General features: G+C 36.7%; 1 protein-coding gene across 1 annotated transcript in view; it reads right to left on the bottom strand.

Moving 5' to 3' along the window:
• Positions 1-18052, bottom strand: part of LOC128657683 (protein mono-ADP-ribosyltransferase PARP14) — a 411551-nt gene that overhangs the window by 37829 nt on the left and 355670 nt on the right. The window contains exon 15 of the mRNA XM_053712086.1: positions 13579-14187. Coding sequence (XP_053568061.1) covers positions 13579-14187 — 609 coding nt within the window. The remainder of the gene's footprint in view (positions 1-13578; positions 14188-18052) is intronic.

Genomic DNA, 18052 nt, shown 5'->3' with positions numbered 1-18052 from the left:
TAAGTGCAGCTCGCTCCAATTTATATAGAGATATACAGCAATTTATATAGAGGAATAAATCTACTTCACAAGTGTGTATATATATCTGGGAATTACTGTACTAATTGTCCCATAATTAATCCCAATACTGGTATAACAGATAAGACCGGCTTTTATTCACTCCCTTCTATTTTACTAGTGGTCATTTGAGAGTAATTAGTCTTTAACGGACCTAATAAATCTGAGTATCGTTTATGAAATTTGACAATGACTGGATGAGGGATATCTGCTGAAGTGCCCCTTAGTTCCGGCACAATTTATGAATTAATCTATACAACGTGCCTATCAGACATAAGCTTTTTTGAGCATTTTACACATCTTATGTCTACAACTGATTTTAAGTACCCATTTTTAAAGAAATCTAATAAAGTTTTATTTTTAACTACTTATGATGAAACTTTCCACATCACTGTAATAATTTAGGGGAAAAGAGTGCTAAATGTGTATTCTTATTTACAACAATCTCCAGTTGTAATTATTCAAGCTTCTGTTCATACACAGCACCTGTGGGCTCTCTTTAAACTGTATAAGGCCAATTGAGTATTACTATAAGCCCTTCTCCGCTATTTATCTTTAGTAGTGCCATCTCTTTTTCTTATTTCACCATCCTCATACTGTGCCAAATGTTCCTCATGGATCCATGATGTCTATTAAATACCTGATCCACGCGATGGAAGCCTGATACTGCCACAACCATGATGTTTAATCAACCAAAAACCAGCACAATAATTTATTATGCAGCTGCTACACACATTCTCCTAGGCCATATACATACACAGAAATAAAGTTGTTCTGAAACAATCTGGTGGTTTAATCCTGACAGTAACCACACACTATACAATAACTTGGTTTATGTGGATGCCTGAAGAAAGAAACTGCAAAATTTACACTTTATTTTGTTTCTTGAAGATGCAGCATTGCAACCACATAAAAGGACATAGACTGTATACACAAGTAGGCATTGCTTTACTGACTTTCAAATTTTCCTACACCAATAAATGTTAAAATATTTTATAAGTTGCATTTTACCCCATTCAGGTACTAAATTACTGTGTACCTGATAACAGAACATTTATCGAGATTACCTTGTCTTACTCGCTCATGACAGGTCATCTCTAGAGGGGGATTATGTCAGGACAATTGTCTGGTAAAATTCACCATTTTGATATTACATATTAATCACATATGTCTGTGCTATATAATATAGGGGTAAAATTGATCATGCGTATTTACTTATAGATTTAGGTACATATACACATATATATTATTTTTCAGTATTAATATGTAGCTATTAGCTAGTGTTGCTTCTCAGTATATAATTGCTTATGGTGAAGTTTTTGTACTTTAACAAAATAATTCATGCTTAGTTATTATAATAATCAAGGTCCCCAACATAGCTGCATGATTCCTATCATTATATTATTGGTATAAATATCCACAAATATCCCCATGTTTTTCATACATGGTTCCAGCAAGTCTCTTTTTCTATAAATATTAGTGGGGTTCAACCTTGGTTAATGGTCAAATAGAGATACTGACTTGTTTTTCAGAATATATTTACAAAATACATATTTGTCTATTATAGCTTAGTGACGAGTGCCATCTTCCGAGGGAAAAATATTCTGACTGCTAAACCTTAGCTCATTAACAAAAATGTTAATTAATCTGTTATTAGTGTTAGCCATTCATTTATGCGAACCTTACCTTACCTTATTAGTGGGGGTGGAGTTAAAAGTTCTCCATAAAATACAAACTTACTCACAAGGGGGGACAGAAGGGGACACAAGCAGGTGGCAAAAGGGGCCACACTGAGCATGCATGATGACCACACCCTATCCAGAGGAGATGGGAGGCTAAGCTGACCAGATAGACAAGTCAGGATAATGGTGAGAGAGGGTCCAGCTGTAACCTAAGAGGGTCCGTTTACACTGAACTCCAGTGAAGGATCCCACAATGTTGATAAGTATGAAACAAACCCACATAAAAACAGTTTTGTTAATATGGTTTATGTTCTTTACATTTATATTCAAAGTTGTATTATTGAATCAGGTGAGTTAACCAATTCTGGTTTGCCCTTTATAGTCACAAATATTTTGTTACGTAATTCCTGTTAACCTGGTCTTATCTGTCAACAATAACACTGGGTCAATCAGGAATCTGGTAATAATATCATTTTCTTATGGTTTGCCAGGATTATTAGTTTACCTGATTCTTGCCAGCTATGCTGAGAATTTAAATAACAAAAGTTTATGTTTCTGTATTATACACGTAAGCTACTGCAAATAAAATAATTTAGTGATTGTTTTCATTAGTTTTAACCTGATAATAATATTTTACTAGTGTTTGCAAGGCAGGAGTGAGGCGGTTTAGGGGTTAATATGTTTATTCTAGTGGCGGCGATGTCCGGAGCGGCAGATTAGGGGTTAATAAGTATAATGTATGTGTCGGCGATGTCGGGGGCAGCAGATTAGGGGTTAATATGTGTAAGATTAGGGGTGTTTAGACTCGGGGTTCATGTTAGGGTGTTAAGTGTAAACATAAAATGTATTTCCCCATAGGAATCAATGGGGCTGCGTTACGGAGCTTTACGCTGCTTTTTTGCAGGTGTTAGCCTTTTTTTCAGCCAGCTCTCCTCATTGATGTCTATGGGGAAATCGTGCACGAGCATATACAACCAGCTCACCGCTGACTTAAGCAGCGCTGGTATTGGAGTGCGGTATGGAGCACAATTTTGCTCTACGCTCACTTCTTGTCTTTTAACACCGGGTTTATAAAAACCTGTAATACCAGCGCTGTAGGTAAGTGAGCGGTGACAATAAAGTGCAAGTTAGTACCGCACCCCTCTTACCGTAAAACTCGTAATCTAGCCATATGTTTGTTTATTGATCTGGTCTCAGTTTAATTAATAGACAAATCAGAATTAAAATGATTCAGGTTTTATATGTATTATCCTTTGCAAATGATAATAATTCAGAGTGTTATTAAATTGCACACATTGCCCCTGCAAAGTTGGTAAACGCTATTATATATATATATATTGAATTACATTATCAGAATGATATAGAGGTTCCATAATATTTATTGTGTCTAAACACATAATACACTTTGCGGGTACACTACTGAAATAAATAATAAAAATAATAATAAGGATAATATTCACAACAGATCTTCCACCTCGGCGGTTGACTCTGCCCCATGTAACTTTTAATTTAAAGTTAAGGGGGTGTTAGGGGTTAATTGTTTAATTTAGTAATTTGTGATGTGGGGGGCCGGCGGTTTAGGGGTTAATAGGTTTAGTTTATTAGCACTGATGTGGGGGGCAGCGGTTTAAGGGTTAACAGGTTTAGTTTATTAGTGCCAATGTGGGGGGCCAGCTGTTTAGGGGTTAATATGTTTATTATAGTAATTACAAAGTACAAAAGAAAGAACGTAACAGACATCGCCGGAAATCAACCCGATCGAGTACGATCGGGTTGATTGACACCCCCCTGCTGGCGGCCTATTGGCCGGGAGTCTGCAGGGGGTGGCGTTGCACCAGAAGCTCTTGTGAGCTGCTGGTGCAATGCTGAATACGGCGAGCGTATTGCTCGCCGTATTCAGCGAGGTCTGTCGGACCTGATCCGCACTGTCGGATCAGGTCCGACAGACCTTGATAACTTGGGGACATAGTGTCTATATCAGATGAGATAGCTGATTCTATTAAGATCATATTTGGAGACAATTACAGAATAAAGTACACTAGGTTATTTTTTTTAGTAGTTCAAAGACAAAGAGTGAAGAAATTCATTTTAAAGAATTTTTTTTTATTGACCGTTTTATTTTTCAGTGTTTTTGCAAGCCTTAGCACAAGTTACCTAGCATAGTTATATAGCTTTGTGCTGAAGTTTAGCAGTTTTTACTTGCTTAGTATTCATGTTTAAGGTATCATTTAAATTATATAGAGTAGCTGTGAGTTATTCTCTGTAGAAATGCAATAAATGTATTTAGTTTGTTTTATATACCCACAATGTTTTTCTTGGATGACATATGATAAGGTAAGGTATTAAAGGAAAGTGTGATGCTTATAAAAGAGAAAAGTTCTGTTGTGTATAATTGTGATTGCATCAGAGTGCATGCTTATCTTGCATTGTTTTGTTTCCTTCTTAGACTCCTTCTGACTCAAGTATCTGTTGCTATGGGATCCACATATTTCCCTTGTCTACCCCATGAACAAACCATCCTACTTCCAGCATGTACCTGCAGATGGACACTTTCTCATGTGCCAAGCACCCCTACTGCAAATGGACTATGGTATTGAAGCAGAGTGTCTAAGGGAGGTGGAGCTAAGAGGACAAAGACTGTTCTTAAAGTGATAAGCGGCCAGATGCTTGTGCTGTTCCTGTGTTATGCTTCACTATATAGAGTGTACAGAGCAGTGAACTGTCGATAATATTGGGGGGGTGCTAGCTATGCAGGTTGAGAAATAAAGATGCAGTGTTGTTTGGGGTAGATGGGGATTTGGCTGAGTCTTTGTGCAGATAGATCAGTAGTTTGGGGATTCTGGGAGGTAGACAGAGAGTATTGGAGAGACCGTACTAATATGCAGTGACAAATTGTGCCCTATTGGCCTATAATATATTATAGCAATAAGTGTATAAATTTCTTTACAGTATACTCGCACGGATTCATGTTATACCATAGTATTAGTCTTACATTGTTAATAATAGATTTACTAATTTTCTGTGCCTTTTATATAGCTGTTATTTGTTTCAAATATTGTATAATTTTTATGGTATGTTATTCTGTTAGAATAAAAGGAGGCAATGTAAGAATATATATACAGTATCTCACAAAAGTGAGTACACCCCTCACATTTTTGCAAATGTTTTATTATATCTTTTCATGTGACAACAATGAAAAAATTACACTTTGCTACAATGTAAAGTAGTGAGTGTACAGCCTGTATAACAGTGTAAATTTGCTATCCCCTCAAAATAACTCAACACACAGCCATTAATGTGTAAACCATTAGCAACAAAAGTGAGTACACGCCTAAGTGGAAATGTCCAAATTGGGCCCAATTAGCCATTCCCCCCCCCAGTGTCATGTGACTAGTGAGTGTTACAAGGTCTCAGGTGTGAATGGGGAGCAGGTGTGTTAAATTTGGTGTTATTGCTCTCACACTCATACTGGTCACTGGAAGTTCAACATGACACCTCATGGCAAAGAACTCTCTGAGGATCTGAAAAAAAGAATTGTTGCTCTACATAAAGATGGCCTAGGCTATAAGAAGATTGCCAAGACCCTGAAACTGAGCTGCAGCACCGTGGGCAAGACCATACAGCGGTTTCACAGGACAGGTTCCACTCAGAACAGGCCTTCCCATGGTCGTTCAAAGAAGTTGAGTGCACATGCTCGGCTTCATATCCGGAGGTTGTCTTTTGGAAATAGACATAGGAGTGCTGCCAGCATTGCTGCAGAGCTTGAAGGGGTGGGGGGTCAGCCTGTTAGTGCTCAGACCATATGCCGCACACTACATCAAATTGGTCTGCATGGCTGTCATCCCAGAAGGAAGCCTCTTCTAAAGATGATGCACAAGAAAGCCCACAGTTTGCTGAAGACAAGCAGACTAAGGACATGGATTACTGGAACCATGTCCTGTGGTCCTATGAGACCAAGATAAACTTACTTGGTTCAGATGGTGTCAAGCGTGTGTGGTGGCAACCAGGTGAGTAGTACAAAGGCAAGTGTGTCTTGACTACAGTCAAGCATGTTAGTGGGAGTGTCATGGTCTGGACCTGCATGAGTGCTGCCAGCAGTGGGGAGCTACAGTTCATTGAGGGAACCATGAATGCCAACATGTACTGTGACATACTGAAGAAGAGCATGATCCCCTCCCTTCAGAGACTGGGCCGCAGGGCAGTATTCCAACATGATAACGACCACAAACACACCTCCAAGTTGACCACTGCCTTGCTAAAGAAGCTGAGGGTAAAGGTGATGGACTGACCAAGCATGTCTCCAGACCTAAACCCTATTGAGCATCTGTGGGGCATCCTCAAATGATAGGTGGGGGAGCGCAAGGTCTCTAACATCCACCAGCTCCATGATGTCATCATGGAGGAGTGGAAGAGGACTCCAGAGGCAACCTGTGAAGCTCTGGCGAACTCCATGGCCAAGAGGTTTAAGGCACTGTTATACAGGCTGTACACTCACTACTTTTACATTGTAGCAAAGTGTCATTTCCTCAGTGTTGTCACATGAAAAGATATATATAAAATATTTACATGTGTGAGGGGTGTACTCACTTTTGCGAGATTTTATATATATATATATATATATATATATATATATATATATATATATATATATATATATATATATATATAAAAAAAACCATACTGCTTCCATTTTGTATCTATGAAGACATTGATTAACTAATGTTAAACTGTTGTTTTTTTCTGTATTTTGTTATATGACATCTGTTCTTTGGGGGAGTATCATCCTTATCTCATTACTAATATAACCATGCAATTAAGAACATTTTTTACATTCCTAGTTATCTTCCTCTCTAGGATGAATGTCTGTTAAATTCTTTAAGTCTTACACTAACTATTTTATTATTATTATTGGTTATTTGTAGAGCGCCAACAGATTCCGCAGCGCTAACTAACTTGTAATAAGGGGTGTGTATGAAGATCCTCTGTGTCGTTACATGTATGTGATGTATAATATATAACCCAGCCCTGCTAAAAATAAACCAGAGCAGACTTAGATTCTATTGTGTGTGCATGTCTGATTCTTTCTCTCCAAGGGCTTGAATGTGAGGTACTAAGTTCCAGTTGATATGTGTAGAATAATGATGATTATAAATGGTACCTACCTACCTCAGCCTAAAGAGACCATCTAACAATACTTCTATAGGGCACTTCTATATTTTGAATTGGAAGCAGTAGTATTGTTGTGTTAAAAGATATGGACTGATCCTATACATCATTAAAGATACGGACTGATCCTATACATCATATAGTTTGATACTGGACTGATCCTTATTCTCATACAAGGTTTTGCAAAACTAGTCAACCATCGCATATATTCTGTAAAGGATCACTTAACCCCTAAAAAGGATTACACTAAGATGGTGCATAACTCTTCCCTCTCTAGTAACACTGAAGTTTTATATGATATAATGTTAAATCAGTGTACTCCCATCTTCGGTTCAACTTTTTTTCGGCAACAGAGTTTGAGAAATCGCATTGGACATAACATTCGCATAGCATTCCTGAGCATTATCCCTTTTTTCCTAAGAACATTTTGATTTTTATGCATTTGAAAAAGTTTTAACCTTATATATATTACATACCACCGGTGGTTCATAGTACCTTATATAATACAGTATATATCAACTGTGGCTCATAGTACCTTATATAATACAGTATATACCACCTGTGGCTCATAGTACCTAATATAATACAGTATATACCACCTGTGGCTCATAGTACCTTATATAATACAGTATATACCACCGGTGGCTGATAGTACCTTATATAATACAGTATATATCAACTGTGGCTCATAGTACCTTATATAATACAGTATATACCACTAGTGATGTCGCAAACCTAAAATTTTTGGTTCGCGAATGGCGGACTCGAACTTCCGGTATTGTTCGCGAACGCGCGAACCGCGTGAACCGCCATTGAATTCAATAGGCAGGCGAACTTTAAAACCTACAAGGACTCTTTCTGGCCACAATAGTGATGGAAAAGTTGTTTCAAGGGTACTAACACCTGGACTGTTGCATGCTGGAGGGGGATCCCTGGCAAAACTCCCATGGAAAATTACATAGTTGATGCAGAGTCTGCTTTTAAGCCATAATGGGTCTAAATCAACTAACATTCACAAAGTGGCTGTCTCAAAACATCCCGGACAGAAGATAGATTGATAGTGATAGATAGGATAGATAGATAGATATACATAGATTGATAGTTAGATCGAATCGATAGAAGAGAAATAGATAGATTTGTTAGATATATAATTACCCTAATAAATTCTAATAATCAAACATGCGTTCTTGGACCCAACTAGCTTGTGTCAATTAGTACTTTTCTTAGCACTTTAATCCCTGTTCCCCCCCCCCCCTATCGGGGGAGTTCTATATGGCCTGCCAGATTACCCTTAAAAATTATAATAATAAGACATGTGGTCTGCTACCTATTTTAACGAGGTTGTGTTTTAAGTACTACCATTCTTAGCACTTTAATCTCTGTAACTCCCCCTATTTGGTGAGGTCTATACGGCCTGGATGATTACCCATACAAAATATAATAATAATACATCTGCTCTTGGTCTGCGACCCATGGTAACTATGTTGTGTTAATTAGTAATGTCCTTCGCATTTTAATAGCTGTTACTCATACTCACCCTATCGGTGGAGGTCTATATGCATGATTACCCTTACAAAATATAACAACCAAACATATGCTCTGGGACCCATGGTAAGTAGGTTGTGTTAAGTAGTACTGTTCTTTGCATTTTCATACCTGTTACAACACCAAATGGTGGCAGGTCTATCTGGCCTTCATGATTAGCTGCACCCAAACCCAAAAAAAAGCTGAGTGGTCTTAGACTAACACCCATGGCTAACTCGGTTGTTTCAATTAGTACTATTCTTACCACTTTCATCCCTGTTACGGGCGGTCTACATGTCCATCATGATTAGCCGAACAAAATACTACAATCCAACCTTTGCTCAGTCTTCATAGGCCCTTCATTGTCTGTATTTTGATAGTACAGTTCTTATTATTTTTATAGCTGATACAACACCGAATGGTGGCAGCTCTATATGGCCTGCATGATTAGCCGCACCCAATACAAAAATAAATCCAAGCGGTCTTGGATTAACACCCATGGCTAACTCTGTTGTTTCAAGTAGTACTATTCTTAGCACTTTCATCTCATCATCCCTGTTACTTCCAGGACTCTCGGTGGTGGTGGTCTACATGGCCATCATGATTAGCCTAACCAAAAACTACAATCCAACCTTGGCTCAGTCTTCCTAAGGCCCTTCATTGGCTGTATTTTGGTAGTACTGTTCTTATTAGTTTAATAGCTGATACGACACCGAATGTTGTCAGCTCTATATGGCCTGCATGAATAGCCGCACCCAAAGCCAAAAAAAAGCCAAGCGGTTTTGCACTTACACCCATGGCTAACTCTGTTGTTTCAAGTTCTACTATTCTTAGCTCTTTCATCTCATCATCCCTGTTACTTCCAGGACTCTCGGTGGTGGTGGTCTACATGGCCATCATGATTAGCCTAACCAAATACTACAATCCAACCTTGGCTCAGTCTTCCTAAGGCCCTTCATTGGCTGTATTTTGGTGATACTGTTCTTATTAGTTTAATAGCTGATACGACACCGAATGTTGTCAGCTCTATATGTCCTGCATGAATAGCCGCACCCAAAGCCAAAAAAAAGCCAAGCGGTTTTGCACTAACACCCATGGCTAACTCTGTTGTTTCAAGTTCTACTATTCTTAGCTCTTTCATCTCATCATCCCTGTTACTTCCAGGACTCTCGGTGGTGGTGGTCTACATGGCCATCATGATTAGCCTAACCAAATACTACAATCCAACCTTGGCTCAGTCTTCCTAAGGCCCTTCATTGGCTGTATTTTGGTAGTACTGTTCTTATTAGTTTAATAGCTGATACGACACCGAATGTTGTCAGCTCTATATGTCCTGCATGAATAGCCGCACCCAAAGCCCAAAAAAAGCCAAGCGGTTTTGCACTAACACCCATGGCTAACTCTGTTGTTTCAAGTTCTACTATTCTTAGCTCTTTCATCTCATCATCCCTGTTACTTCCAGGACTCTCGGTGGTGGTGGTCTACATGGCCATCATGATTAGCCTAACCAAATACTACAATCCAACCTTGGCTCAGTCTTCCTAAGGCCCTTCATTGGCTGTATTTTGGTGATACTGTTCTTATTAGTTTAATAGCTGATACGACACCGAATGTTGTCAGCTCTATATGTCCTGCATGAATAGCCGCACCCAAAGCCAAAAAAAAGCCAAGCGGTTTTGCACTAACACCCATGGCTAACTCTGTTGTTTCAAGTTCTACTATTCTTAGCTCTTTCATCTCATCATCCCTGTTACTTCCAGGATTCTCGGTGGTGGTGGTCTACATGGCCATCATGATTAGCCTAACCAAATACTACAATCCAACCTTGGCTCAGTCTTCCTAAGGCCCTTCATTGGCTGTATTTTGGTAGTACTGTTCTTATTAGTTTAATAGCTGATACGACACCGAATGTTGTCAGCTCTATATGGCCTGCATGAATAGCCGCACCCAAAGCCAAAAAAAAGCCAAGCGGTTTTGCACTAACACCCATGGCTAACTCTGTTGTTTCAAGTTCTACTATTCTTAGCTCTTTCATCTCAGGCTGTAGAAAAGTGCAATTCAAAGGCACGAGCAAACTGAGGGTTAAGATCATCAACAATAAAGATTTTTTTAATTTTAATTAGTAACTATACTGTGACAAAAAATTTGGATTGGTGTAAATAGTTGGCAAGACGGCCTGGCACAAAAGGATGGCAGGCAGGAGGGAGATGCAATTCAAGGAAACTAGGAGACTGATTACTGACAGTCTAAACAGTGACGATTGACAATTTTTGAAATACTGTTAACAGAAATATGATTGCTGACAACAATTGGCTAGGTGGGGGCCTGGCTCACAGCAGGCTGCAAGGCAGGAGGAAAGTGCTATTCAATGGCACCAGCAAACTGAGGATTCAAATCACAGCAACTATTACCAAAAATTTAAATTTTTAATTATTAGAATACTGTCACAACAAATATGATTGGTGTAAATATTTTTTAAGTAGGCCTGGCACACAGGCTTGGAAGGCTGTAGAAAAGTGCAATTCAAAGGCACGAGCAAACTGAGGATTAAGATCAACACTAAAATTTTTTTTTATTTAAATTAATAACTATACTGTCTGACTGTGACAACAATTATGATTGGTGTAAATAGTTGGCTAGACGGCCTGGCACAAAAGGCTGGCAGTGGCAGGCAGGAGGTAAATGAAATTCAATGGCACTAGGAGACTGAATATTTGCAGTCCAAAAAATTATGTTTTTTTTTATTTTTATTACTGTTACAAGAATTGTGATTGGTGCCACTAATTGGCTACTTGGGCCTGGCAGACAGGCTGGCAGATATGAGTCGTGGATGGTAGGTAGGGCAGCAATTTAACACAGTATGCTGTGTAAGTGACAAAAACACAGGACTGATAGAAAATTAAGTTACATTACACTAGCAAAATATTTAAAAATTTTAGATTTTAATATTAAAATTATGTTAAGAAGTGCAATGCACATATGACTCTATGAGTGGTCGCACTGGCTGGCTGCTACGTAGGGCAGCAATTATAACAACAGTATGCTGTGTAAGTCAGATAGACAGTTAGACACAGGCCTGATAGAAAATACAATTAGATTACACTAGCATAATGATTTAAAGACTTTTTTTTGGAAATTTTAAGAAAAAGGTTAAGCACATACATATGAGTCGTGGCTGATAGCCTTGGAAGGGCAGCTATTAAAAACACACGCCTGTCGGATACACACACGCCTGATAGAAAATACTATTAGATTACACTAGAAAAATGATTGAAATTATTTTTTTGGGGGGGAAATAAAAAAAGGTTAAACACATATGAGTCGTGGCTCATAGACTAGGGAGGGCAGCAAGTAAACACAGTAGGCTCTCTATGTCAGCAAAACACACAGGCCGGATAGAAAATTATATTAGATTACACTAGCAAACAAATTTAAACTTTTTTTTTTTATATTAAAATTAAGGTGAAAGAAAAATAGATATGAGTGCTGGGTGGGTGGCTGCCTGGCACAGACCAATTAACCAAAAGACTGAAAAAAAGAGGTATATTAATGCTGAGTGAGCCTGACAGACACAGGCATGATAGTAAATGTAATTAGATTACACTAGAAAAATATTTTTTTGTGTTTTTTTTTTTAAATTAAAAATAATGTTATAAACGGATATTAACACTGGTGGCTGCTGGCTGGCACAGAGCAATGAACCAGAGTATATGCTGTGTGACACTGGCCTGATAGAAAATGAAAAAAAATTACACTAGAAAAATAATTATATTTTTGGGTTAGTTAAATTTAAACTAATGTTGTTAGGGAGATATCAGTGGTGGCAGTAGTCACAGCATATGCTGTGAGCCTTAAACACACAGCTGAAAGCCAGGCAAATGCTAATAAAAAAAAAAAGAAAAAAAAAAAAAACGGCACGAAATATAGCCCTAAAAAGGGCTTTTTGGGGTGCTGTGCTTGCAGCAGAGATGAGTGGAGTCCTTCTGGACTGTAAATACACTAGCCTAGCTATGTTTTTCCTATTAATGTCAGGAGCAAAAACACAACACGTCCTCTCATTAAAAAAGCAAGGTCGATATGAGTCTAAAATGGCGGATTCCGAGTAGCTGGGAGTGTCTGTGAGGGAGTGTCTGATGTTGATTGGCTCTAATGTGTCAGGCGGCTGTGACATAAAGGGTCAAAGTTTCCACAATGATGACACATAGGGGCGGATCGAACATCGCCATGTGTTCGCCCACAAACGCGAACAACCTATGTTCGCTGTGAACCGTTCGCGGGCGAACAGTTCGGGACATCACTATATACCACCTGTGGGTCACAGGACCTTATATAATACAGTATATACCACCTGTGGCTCATAGTACCTTATATAATACAGTATATACCACCGGTGGCTGATAGTACCTTATATAATACAGTATATACCACCTGTGGCTCATAGTACCTTATATAATACAGTATATACCACCTGTGGCTCATAGTACCTTATATAAAAATTTTATTTTATCTTTACATACATATTAAATTGTGTTTGTTTAAAATTTTATCTGCATTTTATTTAAATTCTCACCATCTATTTTGCATTTTTAGCATTTCATTTATTTATACTCAGTTTAGTTTCCATCTGTACAGCTGACAGTTGTGATTGGCGCTCCTTTACTTTTTTTCCAGTATTGTTGTGTTAAGCATTGCACCATAACACTTTTTTTTTTTTCTGAAAACCAGGTATAAACTGTTATCCTTTGCTATTGTGCATTCAAAAATATGGAAGGTCTAAATCTCCACTACATCAATTTACAATTGAGTGTTATCCAACATGAATTTTAGAGCAGGGCCCTCAAAGAAATCTATTATCTGAGGGAAATTATGTTAGTGTGCTAGTACATATGAATAGAAGCTCACACTATACTACTGCATGCATTATAAATATTAACTATGAACTTGTAATTCCAGCACAAAAAATGTAAGCAGTATGAATTTGGCTTTAGAGATGTTTATGCCCCACACATTCGATCTTTTAATTTTGTGCAAAGTCATGGATTAAGAGGCTGGGAGTGAACTGTTACTATCACATCAACTACAAAATATAAATATCTTAATATTATTCTATTAAAGTTAAAATAAGTAGAATTAAAAAAGTGAAACTTACCATGTTTAGGGATTCGTTCAATATTCACTTGGTTACCCATTGAATCAATGGCTGACTTCAGTTCCATGTTAACAGTGTATTTCACACCTTTAATATCAATAGTAAGGCTTTGCCTGTTCTCATTCTTGGCCTTTTCAAGTTCCAGGTTTGTCATTATATTGAAGGCAATAGAGTTGCCTCCTTCTTGGTATCTCCATTCCACTAAGTTACTGCACAGCTCTGCCTCTCGCTTCATTATTTTTCTTTCTCTTATTTTCTTTATTAATTCCTGGATTTTATTTGATATTTCCAGAACATCTCTGGTGAGACCAGACACTTTGATACTGGAACCAGTGCATTCAAAAGAAATAGTGACTTGATAATTCTTCTGAATGTCTAACAATATCTGATGCTCCTCCTCTTCAAAATCTTTGATCCAGTCATCAGTGATAGTGTTCTCATGCTGTTCTTTTAAAATAAGGTTTTCAAGCCAAGACGAAGTATCAGTCACATTTTTCTTGTTGTCACTACATAGTTGGAAAATAGCTGGTTCAATGTTTTCTTTCAATTCAAAAACTTTGCAGTCCTCTTTTTCTTCTGAGTTTGATGTGAATAATTTGAAAAAAGCTGCTATGAGAACAAGAAAAGAAACAAAATATGAACGGTATATTTTTATTTCAAACAGATTCATTTTAATTTGAGTTTATGTTCACTAATCACATCAGAAAAAAAGTTTTAATAATAATATAATAATAATAATACTCTGAGTGCAACATTCCCAGGAGAATATTCTACTATAGGTGTACACATTTACAGCATTCAACAGTACACCTGTTTCCTCTAAAAACTGGAACTGAGGATAAGAATTGAGAGAGTCCATTGAGAAAAAAAGAGCCTTTTTTTCATGAATGACAAAGAGGATACAACGCTTGATTAGAGCATGAAATTATAAAAGAAAAAAACAAATTTGGAAAGAAAAAAAAAAAATTGGATTTTACTGAAACTAACATTTGGTTATGATTTCCTGTGGGTTTCTGTCTGAGTGATTGTCATTGTGGATGTCCAATCAAAAGCCAACTTTGTAAGGTTATTATATATGCGCATATAAAAGTGTGGTTAAGGTATAGGGTTCTTGAGTTAATTGTGTTTAGAGGTCTGGTTTGTTAGAGATTAATGTTGTAGGTAAACTCAGGTGCATCAGTCAATGCTGAAGTCTTACAAATGGATGCTATTGATTATGCAGGGTGCACTATCAATATTGCTGGACAGCGATAACATTAAGACAAATTGATTTTATAAGTCCATGGTAAAACAGAATTACCAGAGAACATTTAGCATTGCCGACATCCCTTTAGCACGCCCAATTCTTTCAATGGATATTGTGACCGCACTAACTATTGCTCACATTAAAGGGACACTGAACCCAAATTTTTTTATTTCTTGATTCAGATAGAGTGAAAAATGTATGGTTTCTCCAGCGCCAAAAATACTGCTACTCTAGCTCCTAAATGTAAGATCTCTTGACCAGACCTTTAGAGTATCGAAGAAATTTGAACAGCTATAGGAGCGCTTGGGATCCCTAATAGGAATCTTAGCTGAGTAGAGTCAAAAGTATTTAGACTAAACCAAATATTTATAAATGTTTTTTTAAAAAAGGTTTTTAAAAGGTTTTTAAAAATACGTATTTATTTTACAATATTTATTTCACAGTGTTAAAAACAGTGTTAAAAACAATATCTTACAATATAAGATCGGTAAGCAAAGGTGTGTACACTTTTACCCCGATGTTATGATATTAACCCTAATTAAACATAAATCTCTATATGGACATATAACTCTCTGTCTGACCCTATATCTCTATATGGGCATGTATCTATACTTGACAATACGAATATAGGATCACTTTGCAGATAAATTGAATTTTCTGGTTCACAGTATGTAATTCAGACCTTAAGAGACTTTTCAGCCATAAGGTAAAAAGCACATAAGATAAAAAACAACATAAGTGAATTTCCAATATATGTGATAACGTGATAATCCTTAAAAAATAAAAAAGGTGATAATCCTTAAAAAAGTTGAAAATGTATAAAAAACAACATAAGTGATTTTCCAATATATGTGATAACGTTGATAATCCTTAAAAAATAAACAATAAAAGGTGGTAATCCTTAAAAAATTTAAAATGTATAAAAAGTGAATAAAAAAGGAAAAAATGTTTGAATAAAAAAGTTTTTCAAAAAACAAAAAATAAAAGCCGGTGTACACCTTAAAGGCTTTAGTGTGGATATCCTTGCAAATAGTGACAAAATCGTGTAAAATATAATATATATATATATATAATTGTGAGAAAAGTCTTAGTTCAATCTGATGTTCTTTATGTGACAGTTTATATCCGGTGTATGTTGATGTCGATATTCTTTTAAGTGATGTTTAAATCCTAATGCTCCTTTAGTCCAAATGTCGATATTCACAGAAATTCACAGATTCTTCTATGTCCTAAATAGAAGAAAATAAACAAACATAGTGCAATATGCCTATCCAAAAGTGGCTTAAATGGTATAGAACTCACCGATTGGGGACCTGAGCCTTCAATATCAGTATACGATCTACGCGTTTCGATCCTTGCTGGATCTTTCTCAAGACTGATATGGCTCTATATGGTCCTGTCTTAAATAGGCTGTTTGGGCCCAAAACCGCCAAAAATAATGGCGCCAAAATCGCTTCTCTTCCGGGATTCTTTTACCCGGAAGTGTTGTTTCAATATGTTCTATCCCTCCATTGTTGTTTTGTTTTAATGGAGGTGTGTATGTACACGCCATCTCCCTATTGCGCTGCACCGGAAGTTACATGTGGGCGAGATTGAAAGCGAAACCGGAAGTGATACTAAATATGTGACGTCACTTCCGGATTTTCGCTCCCAACTCCATATTTGTTATGGGATATTCTCTTATCTCAGATCCCCTTTGTGAGTTCTGATACCTTACATTTCTTTGCCAACTTAGCTACTGATGCATAATTGATTGGGAATATGTATATCCAATATCAAGATATAATTGATAATATATTTGGGATATAATGCATTATGACATTGTATGTTAAAAAAGGTTATATAAAATAAAGGTTGTATAAAATAAAATAATTTAAACTTAGAATACGGTGATTTGGATGTAACGGTATGTCATAATTACATCCATACTGTTCTTGGAATATAAACCAGATTGATACAATTAAGAATATCTTATCTAGTTCCTAAAACTGAATATTATATTGGTTTCCTCTAATTCATTACCTATTTGGCCACATGGTATGTTTGACTGGTTAAAAGATTATGATACTATTTAAAAGAACTCATCAGTATTCTTTAAAATATAGCTTAAAAATATAGCTTAAAAATATATATATGTTTTAAATATATATTAAATATTTTAAAATTGGAGGTTTTAGTCCCAGAGGTTCCTTCTTGTTCTTAAATATATTCAATTAAAAATATATTTAATAAAAATAAGATAAAAAATATTGAGAAAAAATGTTAAAATCAAAAAGGTTAAAAAAATTTAAATTTTTTTAAAAAAAATTATTTTTAAAGTTGTAAAAGGATTCAAGAGATCTTTTTAAATTAGATTCCAAGTAAAAGAAGTTAAGGAGTAGGATGGGGGGTTCCATATGTGTTTGGACTTGTCAAAGTAGATGTATTATCTCTGTATTCCCGTTGAAACCTTTTGGGAATATGCAGTCTAAATTAAAAATCCATTTAGACTCTTCTCTTAAGAGTGACTTTTCAAAGTCCCCTCCAATTCTTCTTGATTTTACTTATACCCATATACCTCAGGGTTTGGTTGGAGCTGTTGTGGACTTCTTTGAAATGCTTATATAAGGGGAAATCGTCCTTTTTCCATTTGATTTGTAGCAGGTGTTCTCTTATCCTGTCTTTTAATTTCCTGGATGTTTGACCTATATATTGGAGTCCACACCCACATTCTATTAGGTATATGATGCCGCTGTCTTGGCATTTGATCATGTCCTTCATATAAAAAGTTTCTCCTGTTGTTTTAGATGAGAAAGTCCGTGTTTTTTTGCCATGTTTGCACGCTTTACATGAATGACATGGGAAAAAACCTTTTAGTTGTTGTCCCAAAACATCCTTGATTGTCTTCTTAGGAGTCTTTGGGATGCTTGGTGCCAGGATACTTTTCAGATTCCTAGTCTTCTTGTAGATAAACTTGGGTTTTTCATTTAGATCTTTTCCGATGATGTTATCTTCTTTTAGATAATGCCAGTTCTTCCTTATGATTTTTTCAATTAGGAATCGATTTTCGCTGTACTCAGTTATAAACGGTACTTCCAATCCTATGTCATCTCTGCGCGTTTTCTGCTGTTTATATTGTAGCATGGGTTGTCTATCCATGGTCTCTGTTTCTTCTATGGTCTTTTCTATCGATGTCTCTTCGTATCCTCTTTCCAAGAATCTCTTCTTTAGGATTTTCGACTGTTTTCT

Source organism: Bombina bombina, chromosome 1, assembly GCF_027579735.1.
Source record: "Bombina bombina isolate aBomBom1 chromosome 1, aBomBom1.pri, whole genome shotgun sequence".
In the NCBI taxonomy this organism is placed as follows: domain Eukaryota; kingdom Metazoa; phylum Chordata; class Amphibia; order Anura; family Bombinatoridae; genus Bombina; species Bombina bombina.
This window is presented reverse-complemented; position numbering and strand designations above follow the sequence as displayed.